The 14,213-nt window shown below is 34.3% G+C and overlaps 3 protein-coding genes across 4 annotated transcripts in view; 1 reads left to right on the forward strand and 2 right to left on the reverse strand.

Annotated features, from left to right (window-relative positions):
• Nucleotides 1–14,213, reverse strand: part of LOC135088665 (glutamine synthetase 2 cytoplasmic-like) — a 229,556-nt gene that overhangs the window by 42,729 nt on the left and 172,614 nt on the right. The window contains exons 2-4 of the mRNA XM_063983597.1: nt 6,000–6,050; nt 4,868–4,926; nt 2,016–2,192 (exon numbers count right to left, since the gene is read on the reverse strand). Coding sequence (XP_063839667.1) covers nt 2,016–2,192; nt 4,868–4,898 — 208 coding nt within the window. The 5' untranslated portion in view covers nt 4,899–4,926; nt 6,000–6,050. The remainder of the gene's footprint in view (nt 1–2,015; nt 2,193–4,867; nt 4,927–5,999; nt 6,051–14,213) is intronic.
• On the forward strand, nt 6,409–10,126 carry LOC135071496 (uncharacterized). 2 transcript variants are annotated; one of them, XM_063965273.1, is made up of 6 exons: nt 6,409–7,864; nt 7,932–8,154; nt 8,300–8,426; nt 8,502–8,603; nt 8,678–8,825; nt 9,908–10,126. In XM_063965273.1, exons 1-6 carry the CDS (start codon nt 6,464–6,466, stop codon nt 10,028–10,030), a joined length of 2,124 nt encoding a protein of 707 aa, XP_063821343.1. In that variant the 5' UTR covers nt 6,409–6,463; the 3' UTR covers nt 10,031–10,126. The 2 variants fall into 2 exon arrangements, with proteins under 2 accessions (XP_063821343.1, XP_063821344.1); XM_063965274.1 differs by lacking the exon at nt 9,908–10,126 and adding an exon at nt 9,162–9,885.
• The window catches only part of LOC135088663 (vitamin K-dependent protein C), a 64,040-nt gene continuing 60,944 nt past the window's right edge, over nt 11,118–14,213 (reverse strand). The window contains exon 12 of the mRNA XM_063983595.1: nt 11,118–13,002. Within this exon, the coding sequence (XP_063839665.1) occupies nt 12,886–13,002 (117 nt within the window). The 3' untranslated portion in view covers nt 11,118–12,885. The remainder of the gene's footprint in view (nt 13,003–14,213) is intronic.

A 14,213-nucleotide genomic window follows, 5' to 3' on the forward strand; every position in this document is an offset into this window, starting at 1 on the left:
GGATTTTTTGCAAAATTGATGGAAATCCAATAATGAAACATCCTTATCCTACTTGAAGAAAAGTATCCTCATCTACTGGAAGGAGACTTTTATGCCTTTATAAATCAAATCCTCAACGTCGGCAGTCATTTATTTTAGTCAGTTCATCCTAACCAGATTTTTTCCTAGATAGAGACAGACTCCTATTTTCTAGGGCTTAAATTTTTTTGTCCCTTAACCCTCGTTCACTGCAAATAGAATGCTTGGTTAAGGAAATAAAACAAAAATAGCCTTTCAAATGTTTGCTTATGTGTGTTTGCTGAAGGTAATGTGTGTAGGTAGAGTTATTATTGCAATGAGAAAGGTAATGTCATTATCTTCATAAATCTTATAATTTCAAATATATTTTATTACGTTTTTACAATACAATAAAAAAGTGTTAAGTAGTTTCTCCGATATTTGTAAAGTGAATAATATTGGGACAAGACTTTTTAAATTAATTTTGCGGCCAGTTAATAATGACCATTCATTAATCATGCTGATCCCAGCATCGATATTATTAATTATTGAAACATTTATTCTCACAACATTGACGTCATACATTCCACAACAACTTTTATGACATCGGTGTTACCCATACTCAAAAAGTATTGAATGAGCAATAACAAGCCTGAGATACTCGTATTTTCAGTTGACTTTTATTGTATTCAGAGAACCCAGCTTATCATAATATGTGAGTTTTTATTGCTGTGTTTGTTGAGATGTTAGGTAGGTAGCTATTCAAATCATCATTTGCGAAGATAGTACTTTTCTTTTTCTTTTTCCTACAAAATAATATTGGGACAATAATATCAAGAATATTTTCCCAAGAAAAATAGTATTTAATTTATTCATACGCCTACTGAGAATTTTAACTTATTGACATAGCTGTAGGCTGTTATCTCTATTATTATAACGTAAAACGGTATTTTGATAAGTGCTATAAAAACGTCGATTCTGTTTGAGGTAGGTATAAAAATATTTCTAAATGTGGATGCGAAATATTAAGATAGCCCAGCACAGTGGTAGGGTTAATACTGGGACGTGTAAAAGTGCTTTTCAAATTCAAATTCAAATTCAAATTTTTTATTGCATATTAAGTGTTTACAATTGGGTCTTAATCTAAACAATGAGCTTATAACTTAATAACCCGTTAATGGGTATTGCAATATTAGTGGTGAGAGAGGACTAGTCTAAACTTAGATCTAGCAACTTACATTATGAGATGCCTTATCTTAAAAGAGTTTGTTTACTATTAAAGAATTCATCTAATGTATAAAAGCAGTTGGTAATTAAATATTTTTTTAATTGGTTCTTGAAAATTTTGAATTTAGTTTGGTTTTTTATCTCTATAGGTATTTTATTATAAATTTTTACTGACATAAATAGTGGGCTGCAGTTAAGTTTTTTAATTCTAGATTGTGGCAGAAAGAGTTTATCTTTATGTCGGGTGTTTAAATTATGAGTGTCTTTTCTCTTTAAGAAGAAGTGCATATTTTTAAAGACGAATGTGCATATTTCCAGAATGTATATCGATGTGAGCGTGAGGATATTAAATTTTTTAAAAAATGGTCTGCAACTTTGGGTATTTTTAATTTGGGCCATAATTCGTATACATTTCTTTTGTTGTAAGAACAGATCATTAACATTAACGCTATTCCCCCATAGGATTATGCCATATTTGAGCCATGAGAAAGCATACGCGTAATAAGCTGAAAGGGCTGTCTTCATATTGGTACTTTGGTTAATTTGGAAAAGGGCATAAGTTTCAAAAGTCTACTTGCAAAAATGAGTTTTATGAGTCTTTTTATGAGTAGGTCAGTTACCAAAGCAAAACCTTAAACTTCAGAGGTATTATTTCAAATAAAAAATAATCTCATTTCACATCTCTTTAACGCTTTTCACCTTTCAGACACCTGTTTATTATGTACAAAGTGATATTAGCTCAAACATTAAACACAGGTGTAAGATAATTAGTTTTATTATGCTGTAATTACCTTTGTGAGTTTTCGGAATGAAGTCAAAAGTCCTGTCCTTAGACCTCAGGTTGATCCCAGTTCCGTCCACCCAGACATAGCTGGCCAGGATCGCATCGCACGGGACCTCCAGGTCCTCATACTTGCGCATAGAGCCCTTGTTCAAGACAACCGGTGTAGTATTCATTGTAGTTATTCCTGTGGAATGATTTTCAATTTATGATAATTATGATAATACCTACCTACTTTATATAAATTGGCAGCTATGCTCGCATTGTGTGGCAATGAGTTGATGATTGTCATCGCTAGGTTGCTGAAGTTCTTTAGCCCGGAGTAAACTTCGCACACATTGATTTGTTTGGGAAGAAAAAAATAAGGAAAGATGGAGAAAACGAATATAGTTTCAATTTATCCGCTTTAAAGGAATTTGCATAGGAATAAGGTAACAAATTTCAATCACGTCCTTAATTCCATCCTTGTCAAGTGATCTAAGCGTTACTTCGAAATCCAGCTTTAGGCCAAAATCCTTTCTATGTAATCGGCTTACGCCCGATTCCCATATTCAATTCTTCTCCAAATCCGGATTACAACTGTCAAATTGAATTCAGTTTTAGACATAGCTGGGCACCGTTAATCAAATAGTTAACTTCGTTAATCGTTAAACCGTTAATAAAAAAATTAACTTCGTTAAACGTTAAAACGTTACATTTCGCAAGATTTAACGCAAGTTAACGTTAATCGTTAATCCGTTAACACATGATAATAAAACGAAAAAAATAATTGTATGCAAGGTTAAAATAATTTCGAAAGCTTGTATCGCGCTGTCGCGCATGGAATTTATTCCTCTTTTATGTTTGTGCTATAAGCTTTCGAAATTATTTGAACCTTGCATGAGTACAATTATTTTTTTTCGTTTTAGTACAACTGCATTTCAGAATAAAAGCTAGTTTTTAAAGAAGTTTTTTAATTATTATAATTTTATTTTACACTTTTTAGGGTTCCGTAGCCAAATGGCAAAATACGGAACCCTTATAGATTCGTCATGTCTGTCTGTCCGTCCGTATGTCATAGTCATTTTTTTCCGAAACTATAAGAGCTATAGGTAGGTACTGTTGAAACTTGGTAGGTAGATGTATTCTGTGAACCCCATTAAGATTTTGATGCAAAAATAAAAAAATAATAATAAATATTGGGGCCTCCCCATACTTAGAACTGAAACTCAAAAATTTTTTTTTCATCACACACATACGTGTGGGATGTATGGATAGGTCACCAAAAATGATATCGAGGTTTCTAAAATATATTTTTTTCTAAACCGAATAGTTTGCGTGACAGACGCTTCCAAAGTGGAAAAAAAGTTGGTCCCCCCCTCTCTAACTTCTAAAATAAGAAAATGAAAAATCTAAAAAAAACATAATAATATGATGTACATTACTATAAAAACTACCAAAATGAAAATTGTTTTGAACGAGATCTAGTAAGTAGTTTTTTTAATACCTCGTAAATCGTAAACCGCTTATTACCGCGTAATCCTTCATACAAATAACTTAAATTAAAAAAAAATATATTTCATAAATCAATGGTACGGAACCCTTTGTGCGTGAGTCCGACACGCACTTGGCCGGTTTTTAGTAGTATCTCAATCTCAGAGCCTTGGTTCAATTACAATACAATTTAGCACCAAAGTGCTCGAAAAGACAAATCCAGCAAACCCAAACTCGATAAGTTTCCGCCGTTTCATTTAGGAGTTTCTATGGCCACCTTATGACTCCATCATCAGACCAGCTCAATGGTACCATAACATTGCATTGTCATCGTACTTACATAAGTATACCAAATTTCAGCTCAATCGGTTAAGGAAAACTGGTCTTAAATTCAGTTGCAAGAGTTATCCCACACATACTAACAAGTGTCGTTAGTGATCTGGTTACAAAAACTGTTGTTTTGGGTTCTGGAAGTTCTGGAAGCCCGAACGTACTTGTCAGAACGCGTTTTTCAGCGTACCTGCTGTATCTTTTTGGTAAATAGTAGGTACTGGATTAACGATTAACGGACTTAGGATAATTTAACGGAAGTTAACGAGTCCGTTAACAGTTTTTAAAGTTAACTTTAAAGTTAATCCGTTAATAGAAATGTTAACTTCGTTAATTAACGATTAACGGATTAACGAGTTAATGCCCAGCTATGGTTTTAGATTATATTTCCAAAATTTTCGATGCATTTACACTTTAATATTGTTTAAATAGTCTTATGAACAATATAAAAATGTAAAAACATCAAAAACCGCAGTTATTTTGGCCAAAAACATATTAAAATTTGACAGTTGACAATCCAAATCCGTATAATTTGGATTAGGATTGAATATAGAAATCCAGCATTAGTCGAGTGCCGTTTTCCAAGCTGAGCTGTTCTTAGGTGCAAATACTTACAATTATTATAATATTTTGCTCTGAATAGAAATGAAAGTAACATAAAACATTAGCCTAATAAAAGCACGTGCCAGTGCAACCAAATCCCCGTAAAACATGATAAGTACTTAAGTAAACAAATCTTCCCTTTTATAGCGCGTGTCAGAGAATAATAAATTGCCGATGCGAATCACAGATGATCTCTAGTAATAATGTAACTTTAAACTAGGCCATCGCTGCGTTGTCTCAGGGATTAGGAAGCGATGCTTAGGTATTCATCACATTATTTTACATGCAATCCTAAGACGGTAAAGAAACTCTTGTTTCTAGTATAAAGAGTAGATTCTTTTCTTTATTGGTATTGCTACTTTCAACACCTCATGTCCGTTTTAAGCTTTTTACGAGTTCGTAACTAAAAAAACACGAAATGGTCATAAGTTGAGAGCAAAATATAATTTTTATTACCTCCTGGCTGGTATGATGGAAGCTCACTCATAATAATTTATCCAAGACAAATTTAGAATCTGTGAAATGAAAATAACATTATTCTAATTTCTACAACACTTCCTAATTATACTCGAGGTCGGAGGATGTAGTGTCGTTGCCTTTTGTACCCTTTGCACTACCGGCCTGCACCACTGGTGGTGCAAAGGGTATTTTTTAATCCCTTTTACACCACCAATAGTGCCGCCCTACCATTAACTGTAAAACGATTATCTATAATCATATAATATTAATATTATAAAGAGGAAAGATTTGATTGTTTGTTTGTACTGAATAGGCTCCGAAACTACTGGACAGATTTGACAACATAACATAAAAATTAATAACAACCATTCATACCTACATAGGTATAACGAATAATTCCTAAAGTACCAGGGCAACATAATCATAAAGGAGCTAAGTATATCAAATTCTTCTTGGTTGACCCGAGAAATAAACATGTATCATAAAATAGCTCCTTTATGATTATGTTGCCCTGGTACTTTATTCGTTGTATGTAGGATGTAGGCCCGGGGTATCGTGAGTCTGAAGTGAAATGTTTATAGGCACTTACACACACACAAATTAAAACTTTTAGATAGGTTTTGATTTATTTATAACAATTAAATTATTAAGTATTTTACAGTCTACTACTAGTTTTACAGTCGATGGTAGCACAGCACTATTTGTTGGTGGTGCAAGAGGGATTTAAAAATACCCTTTGCACCACCAGTGGTGCAGGCCGGTGGTGCAAAGGGTACAAAAGGGTGTCGTTGTACTAATTGCAAAATTAAAGTCTGCAGCGATAAAATAAACAGAGGTTTTTTAATACGTTTGCCCATGATGCTTGGAGTCTACGTTATTAGCATACGGAAACCCTTATGTACCAGAACACAATCAAGTAACGTAAAACAATCCCCGTGGGTACATTATTGCCGGATTTTGAAATTTATGGGAAAATCGCTAAATCCGATAATGATGCATGGGTAAGCGAAGGGTAAGCTTGTACAATAATTGTATTAGACATAAAAGACGGCAGAAGGGATTTTCCTCCCTACCGACTTTCTAGGTACTCTACATTATTCAATTCTCAGATTTAATGAGATTAACTTACGTTGATGAGTCTACAAAATAATTTTGCCGAAATTACTTTACAATTTGAAAAAACCACAACAAACAAAATACTGACTTTGACGTTTTTGAAACTTTGACGTTTATAGGGTTTGTAAACTATTAAAAATATAATTTCACCAAAAAGTATTTAGATTCATAAGTGGCCAGTAATTTTGTTCTATAATAACTTGTATAAAAATAATTGATTATGTAGTATTAAAATACATAATAATTGTGAAACGTTTAACATTAGTTAAATTATTTAGCTTACACTTGGATTAAAATAAAGGAGGACCTAAATGTTCTTCTTTTCTTTGATGTCAAAATGTCATTAGATAAACTTCTCGGCGGAATGACAACTGACCACAGAGATAGAGTTGTTTAAAAATACTTTTGGAAGTTTACAACTGTTTACAATAATTATTTCTAGATATTATCTTGCACACAAAATTAATTATGTGAATCATGGCTTCATATTCAGTATTTACTGTTTCCAAATTCTTGACGATAATTTTGATTATATCATTCACAGTTCCAGCTAATTGTTCAGAAACAAACTTGAAATCAAACAAACTTCCTCTAAATATAAACTCCTGGGACCAAAGTATCGTAAACACTAGCTCGGGTTTTACGACTACTGAGAATTCGTTAAAACTAACAGTGAAAAAATGGCAAGTTGGCAGAGTGAGCCGAAAACATTACGAGATTGTCAATATGTTGTGGAGGAAAACAAAAATATTTATTAACCCTGAGACTACAACTCCGTCTGAAAATCGTTTTAGAAGGAACCATCGTACATCGACAACTACAACCAAATATGAAAATATCAAACCACTTACCCACAACTCGCGGCTACCTTCAGCATCATCTACGCCAAGCTATATTGAATTCTACTACCTGGATGATAACGATGACCGCATTAAGCGTAGAGATTCTTTACTACCTACTTTGACATCAAATACGCCACAGCAGAAACCAGTTCGTGATAATTTATTTATAAGGTCACCTATCTTGTCCCTTCGTGTTAATGATCATCTTATAGATTCCCTTCCTAAAACAAATTTGGCGATTGAAAAGGAAAATCCTGAAACAGCACCTCAGGCAAGAAAGCGACCAATTATTAACCAAAAACCAAGCATATACGGCTTTTTGTCCAATAAATTTAAAATAGATCTAGCACCTATGATAATATCAAATAACCATTTGTTTAATAATAAACATGATAAGAAACATGTTACTACCGAAAAGTATTTTAATAACGAAACTTGTCCTGTTACAACTGAACCTCAGATACCTGCGAATTTAACAACACTTTTAAATAAACTGAACACTCATAATAAGACACACGACGATGTGCTAACTTTTACACCAAAAAATGATAGTACTGAATCTCAGAAAATAGAAACTACTACTGCTTATGATAAAATAAAGTTTTTTGAAATGTATGATCAAAATACTGTGTTGCCTATTAGTATCATTAATAGAGTAAGAAATAAAGATGAGTCTGAAAATATGGTTATGGAAAATGAGATAAATGTTATTCAGAAAGTAAACCTGGAAGACGTTGATCATAATATAGGATACCATGATGGTACGAAAGTAAAGAATGTAAAGAAACATATTTATGAAAATAGTGCACCAATAACGCATAACATGAACTCTAGTAATTCTGAGCCAAAACTTAAATTCAAAACTGTGATGTTTCATGTTAATAAAACAGTTACCAAGAAAACTACAGAGGTAGAAAATCCACTTAGAGATTTAAAGAAACATCAAAGTGATGCATTACTATGGAAAAATTCTAGCAGGATCGCCATGTGGTCTGAATATCCATTTGCAGCTGTCTACATATTCGAACCTTTACAGGTATGAAATGAGTATGCAGCAATACAATGACTAGAATTAAAGCTAATACATTTCGCGTTTTATACAGATACACTGTGATGCAGCTGCCTTAAGTCCACACTGGTTGGTGACCGCTGGATCCTGTTTATCTCGTTTCCACCGCAAGGATCCTCTGACTGAAGGCCGTTCAGCTTTCGTGGCGTATTGTGGTCAGAACTGGTGGCAACCTGAACGAGTAGCTTATGTGAAGTACAGCATCGTACATCCGAAGTTTCATCCCAAAGATACAAGAAGATTTCTGTACAATATCGGTATGTTATTACAACATTATAACTTTACCATGTTACTGATTTTTAATCAAATTAGTGTTATTATATGCGTTTGGTATTTTATTTTTTAACCCATTTAGGATTAAAATAAATTTTAAATCAATGATTATGGTTGGATCAATTTCAGGCCTCGTTCAAGTCGTCGGCTCAATGGCTTCATGCTTCGGTTGGGCGCCAATTTCGCTGATGTCCCATAACTTCGCTGCCGATGCTGATGGGTCCCTGGCTACAGCCGTAGGATGGGGTCTAGACAGGTATTAGATGAAAGTTATTAACCGTGAAATGTTAAAAAAAAACTTCAACAATTTGAAATTATAACATGTTTTTAGATACGATGTGAGATTTACGTCTGTTGAGTTACCTAGAGTGCCACTGTCTGCATACAACGGTTTTGTATATTCCACAACATGCCCTGGCAGTAAAGGTTTCGGGTAATGATACTTTTTGTTTACTTTAAATTACAATAATTTGTTCTAACTTTTAAAAAATTAATTAAACTTTTCAGTAAAGTGAAATTGTACAGCGACGAAAGTGTAGTAGTGAGGAACAACATGTATTGTTTATCGCTGCCCCCTTACTCCGGCGAAGAGAACGATCCCATCCATGGGAGTCTGCTTCTTGTTGGCGGCAAACTGATCGCTTTGTACTTGCAGGTGAGTAAATTATCCGATTTACGTCCCTACGTAAACCGCGGGATCCAACTGTATCTATTTCTGGCGTGAATGAATTACCTAAAATTTTTATTGGTATCGAAAGTCAACAGGATGGTGTAAATATAGTGACTGTTTACATTTCTTGTATCAACTACAAATAAATAGTTTAATGCTTACACTGAATCCTGTTTTTAGAAGATTTATACTGAAAACATATTATTAATTTTGAATGAAATGGATTATTTTTTAATCGTTTTCCTTTTAGCTTCATTCCAATACAGGGTGAAATGTTATCCTTAACCGTTGCAGTTACATTTTACACTAACATTGTTTCAGATGATGGCTAAAATTGTAACCCAAATCAATTGAAGTTAGAAATAAGCAACAAAAATCTTTTAGCATCCATTACCTTTATTGGTCCGTGTCAAAAAATATTTTTTGCGTGAAGTAATCCGTATGTTTTCCAAATTGAAAGGACTTATTTTTTCCCGTAACTACTTTACCGAACTACTTTCATTAGGCAGTAAGAACTTCCGACCCATAACTACTCACAACAGTTACGCTACTTACCTTGTCATTTCATTTCAAAATACCTCTTTCATATTATGACTCCTCGTGTAAGCGCTTAGTCTATTTACTTGGCAAAGTATTTACGGAAAGCGCCGGCTTTCTTTTGTTGCTTCGGAAATTAATTGGATTTTCTATTGCTCTGCTTGCTTGTGGTGTCAGCTTCTATCTTTTATTTAATTGGTTTTATCTAACCCTTTGTTTGTTTAGAAAAATCTGCAAATGAAACCTATATACCTGCAAAGTGACTATCTCTGTCTTAAACAATTTTCACGTAGGCGAGAAAGAAATTCATGAATACATGTAAAAGTTTGACAGTCACCAAAGAAAATAATGTGCATACATTTGAAAAAAAAACCTTAATAGTTTGATTGTCGTGCAAATCACTCAATTGCATACCTTAGTGCATTACACAATCGTCTCAGTGACGTTGGCTGAACCCAAATAATCTATTTATATCGTGTGTGGTTTTGAGTGCTGCTAATTATATTACCCACACATTATTGTTTGGATAGGAGGAGCGCCGCGTCTGGGGCGAACAGTCGGCGCAATACACCGGCGTATGGCGGCTCGTCCCGTGGGTGCACGAAGTGGCTCGCGAGCCGGAGGAAGCCGACGGCTTTGCGATTGACATTTGACCCTAATTGGTCCACTAAGACAGTGACGTTATGGGGCTACCGTTAAAAATAAAATAAAAAATATTGTAATTTGTGTGAATACACCTTTACATTCTATTGTGACGATTATATTAGGGCTGGTTCAGACATGTGCGGGACAGTGCGGTATGGTTAGATGTAAAATATACGAGTAATGTCCAGAAACTGCGCGATTATCGCGTGTCTGAACCAGGCCTCAATCCTCAATCCCGCGCCAACCCTAGCGCTTAATCATGGCAGATTACGACTGTCCTTTGTGTTTTTAGTTCCTGTATTGACTTTTGAACCAGCCTTTACTCAAGACTCGAAACTGCAATAGACGTTTTGAAAGCCACAAGAACGCTTTAAAGTAGACTTTTATGTAAAATGCCTTTACTAAGCGAGACAGATATAAATCTTGTTGTAATAAATATTTCTCTTCATTAATTGACTGTAGTGTGCTAATAACCATTAAGACTACACCTCTCTCGAACACAATAGATAGTTTGTCGTGTCGACCTGTGGCTTGAACGCTTTTAATCAACCCGCTACATTACGGTCCCCCTCATCGTGTTACTCTGGACTTAGGGATTTATGTTACGTTTCTGTGTGTTTGTTATAAGTTTTTGTGGATATTTTGTAACCACGTTTTTCTATTGTTTTGAAAAGTTGTAATTATTTGTTTCTTTTTTATTATGTTGTATTTTTTTACTGAATAATAAAATATTTTGTTGCAATTTTGTTTTTCATTGTTGCATTTGTTTATCTATTAAAAATAAACACTAATATTCATATTTTTTAACACAATAAAGGGAAATTAAGGTCGAATAATTAGCAAATGGCCTCCAATAATTCCTTACGCGAATTTGATATGGCGGGTTCCGTTGGAAGTTCCAACTTGGAAGTGGAACTGTGTAATTGGAGTCGTTTTCAATCAAATATTCGTAAAAGGTTCACATAAAAATAAGTTGAAAAATATTCTCGAAAGAATTTTTAATTGGGAAATAATTGAAGTACCTTTTTGAAATGGAATTTTATGGGGATATTTTTTATTTTTATATGGGTCATCTATTAAAAAAATTAAAAAACCTTTGTTTAGAGAGACTTTATTTTACAATGTCATCAACTTACCTAGGTAATTTCCATCAATTTGTTTTTGTACATGGCACAATATACCCTCATCTTAAAATGAAATCAATATAATATTTTCATTATGTATCCTTGCTCATAATTTTATAGCGAAAATATTGTTTTGTTGACTTATCTTTAAATACATAATCTAAAATTAAGTCATCTAAAATTAAAAAATGTTATTATCATAATGTAAATAATACAGCTTTGGCCATTTGTTAATGCAACGATGCATTCGCGGTTCAACGAGCTGCTCAGTAAACACAGACAAAGTGCATCGAGAAATGCTTACAAAAACTGCTGAAGTAATTCAAAATGAAAGATCATTCTAGCTTATTTTACTCTCGTTCCTAAATCCACAACTTTATTTACAATGCAGAAGCTTTGCATTTGCATGTTACAGTACTCATTTTGTTCAATTATTTTACTGTTCATAAGCTCACAAAATGAAAATATTTTTTGTCCATTACAATAATGTCGTCGCTACTGGCGAAGCTTTTCTTTCGTCTGCTTACAAATTACATTTATTTATTTAAATATGTATTATGATACACAATACACTCATATCCATTTTAAACCTCGACGGAAAAATAAGGTTGTATATTACGTAAGTCAGATTTTATTTTTCAAGCAAATGAACCGATTTTGATTTAATTTACTTTGGTTTGAAAGCATAATTACATTGAGTGTTGTCTTATGATCACTGTAAAGTACAATATTATTTAAAATCTGTATGACAATTTGAATTAGATTTAAAACCGTAAATAAATAATGTAACCGTTTTGGTAGGTAATTATTAAACACTGCCGCGCTGCAACGAAATTGCTTTCACGTGGAATGCTTATCGTTCAAAATGAGGACGAAATGCCGATACATGATACGCAGTGTCAGGCGGCCATTAGGGCTCGGGCACGGTTTGATTGAAGGGCTATGCTCGTCTATTAAGCAGCCTGTACTAAATTAACTTCATACAATAAGGTCGATAATAATCGCCTTTCAAAAATTACGTGCATGTGATAGACGTGTACACTGTCCAATGTACGTACGTCTTATATCTGCTACCACTTTGGTAACATTAAGACTGGGTTGCACCACGTCAAAAAACGTTTGTTAAAGTAAGATCTTGGAGTAAGATGGGACCAACCCAGCCTTAAACTTTCATGTTGTACCTAGTTGTTACTAAACTAAATTTATAGAGTGTTTTGTTGCCAAATCCCGTTATAGTGATAAGTTTATAACATTAAATCTGATCTCGAGAAGTGACGTGATACCTTCATCAGCCTTTTGCTCTGTTAAATGAAAAGCAATTTAGGAGATACGATAAAGTGCGAACGTGCAGGTAAATCCATGCATTGTTACATGATAATACCCGTAGTCTTTACTTCGTACGACGTTCCTTAAGATAACATATCGGGCAACTTTTCAAGGTGTTAATAGGCTCTTTTGTCAGCTTTGTTTGTCTTTTGCTTTGTTCAAATTCAATCTAATTATACAAGATAAATGTCGCCTTTATTGCCTATGGTCCGATCGTAAAGTTTTACTAAACAATTTGAGTCTTTGGGTACCTACCTAATGTTATTTTTTCTTGATAATTTTGATGGAAAGCCACCACAATACTCAAATCGCGTATCTCCCAAAACGAAATACTCTTAGTTTTATACTTCCCCCCATGATAATCAATCAGCGCGACGTTTGCATTACGGCCTGAATGCCGACCGTGGGGGTTATCAATCAAAGTATCTGTTATGCATGATGTCTTGCATCCAGCCGACGTAACCCGCGGTGCGGGTGTAGATGCCATACTTGCCGCGCTTGCCGCAACCGTCCCCGAAACTGGTGATGCCCTGAAAGAAAATGTTAGTGAAGTTATAGTGAACTAGCTTTTACCGCGGCTTCCCGCGTAAGTTTCGGTATTTGGGTAGTTGAAACCAATGATTTAAAGCTACAACTTTTCAAAAATAACACACATTATAATTATATCCCTGAACACCGATTTAATTTTAAATGTAGTAAAATTCAAATGAGTAGGTAAGCTATGAAATAAAAAAGTTTATCAATAATTGAGTTCGTGAACTAGTAAGTAACTTCAATAGATTCCTTTTCATACACAAAACCTATGGTGCGTCAAAAATTTTGTCATAGTTTTTGAACTACCACTGTAGATCACAAATCCAACGACTATAGATTATATACTTTGAAATGTTTTACTTACTTAAGTACGTACCTACCTAGATTTGCGTAGGTAGTACCTACTTAGTAAAACACGACGATAGTAAGTAGGTATTTGACTTATGTCAATCTCTATTATAGTTCCAAAATAGTGAACTGTCCTATCGATGACATTGACAGTGGGGCGCCACCGTCAATACCAGATCGCTGGTTCCGATTTTTGCCATGTTGGAAACCATATAGTTGAACGATAGTAGCGCCCCCCTGTCATTGAGTTTGGTGGGACAGTTCAGCGTGGGTCATCTATACCTGTGGGTCTAGACAAAGTGCCATTATAATCGCAAACCAGTCGAAAAGTGGTCGAAAAGCCCCTTTTTTGTATGGAATTTGACGGATTCGATTTTCGATTCGATCAAAAAGTGCGTTTTGTCTAGGGGGGCTGCCTGGCTATCTAAAATCTAGGGCCCTTCTACAAATAACTTGAATAGCTTAGTGACCCTTGACAACTTGTTTATCTTGCGTCAGTTTGTGTCTACTTATTGCCAGCCGACCCTTATCACAAGGCGCTTAAATCCTTGAAGTAAACATAATTACGATTTGCCTCAAACGACTAAGGACGATCCCAATGTACCTACATAATTTACAAACCATTAGGTGAAGACTTGATGATTTATTATCAAAATTTCCCGCACCCCAAACTTTTTAATACAGTTACAGTTCAAAGTGACTTAAATGTTGTGGTTGGATTGAAAGTTTAAAACCGAAACATACCAAACTCAAATTTAAATTCTTTCTTAGTACCTATATTGATGCCCGTTTTCACCATCAGTCCCAAATTTTTAAGTGACCCCTATGAAAACAAAATTCCTGTTATGTATTACCATAA

Source organism: Ostrinia nubilalis, chromosome 4, assembly GCF_963855985.1.
Source record: "Ostrinia nubilalis chromosome 4, ilOstNubi1.1, whole genome shotgun sequence".
NCBI classification, from domain to species: Eukaryota; Metazoa; Arthropoda; class Insecta; order Lepidoptera; family Crambidae; genus Ostrinia; species Ostrinia nubilalis.

Excerpts from the sequence above, each read along its gene's own strand:
- LOC135071496 (XM_063965273.1), top strand. The coding sequence starts at position 6,464 with ATGGCTTCATATTCAGTATTTACTGTTTCCAAATTCTTGACGATAATT. Across the intron at positions 8,427-8,501 it reads GTAGGATGGGGTCTAGACAG|ATACGATGTGAGATTTACGT; the intron begins GTATTAGATGAA and ends ACATGTTTTTAG. Across the intron at positions 8,604-8,677 it reads CCTGGCAGTAAAGGTTTCGG|TAAAGTGAAATTGTACAGCG; the intron begins GTAATGATACTT and ends TAAACTTTTCAG.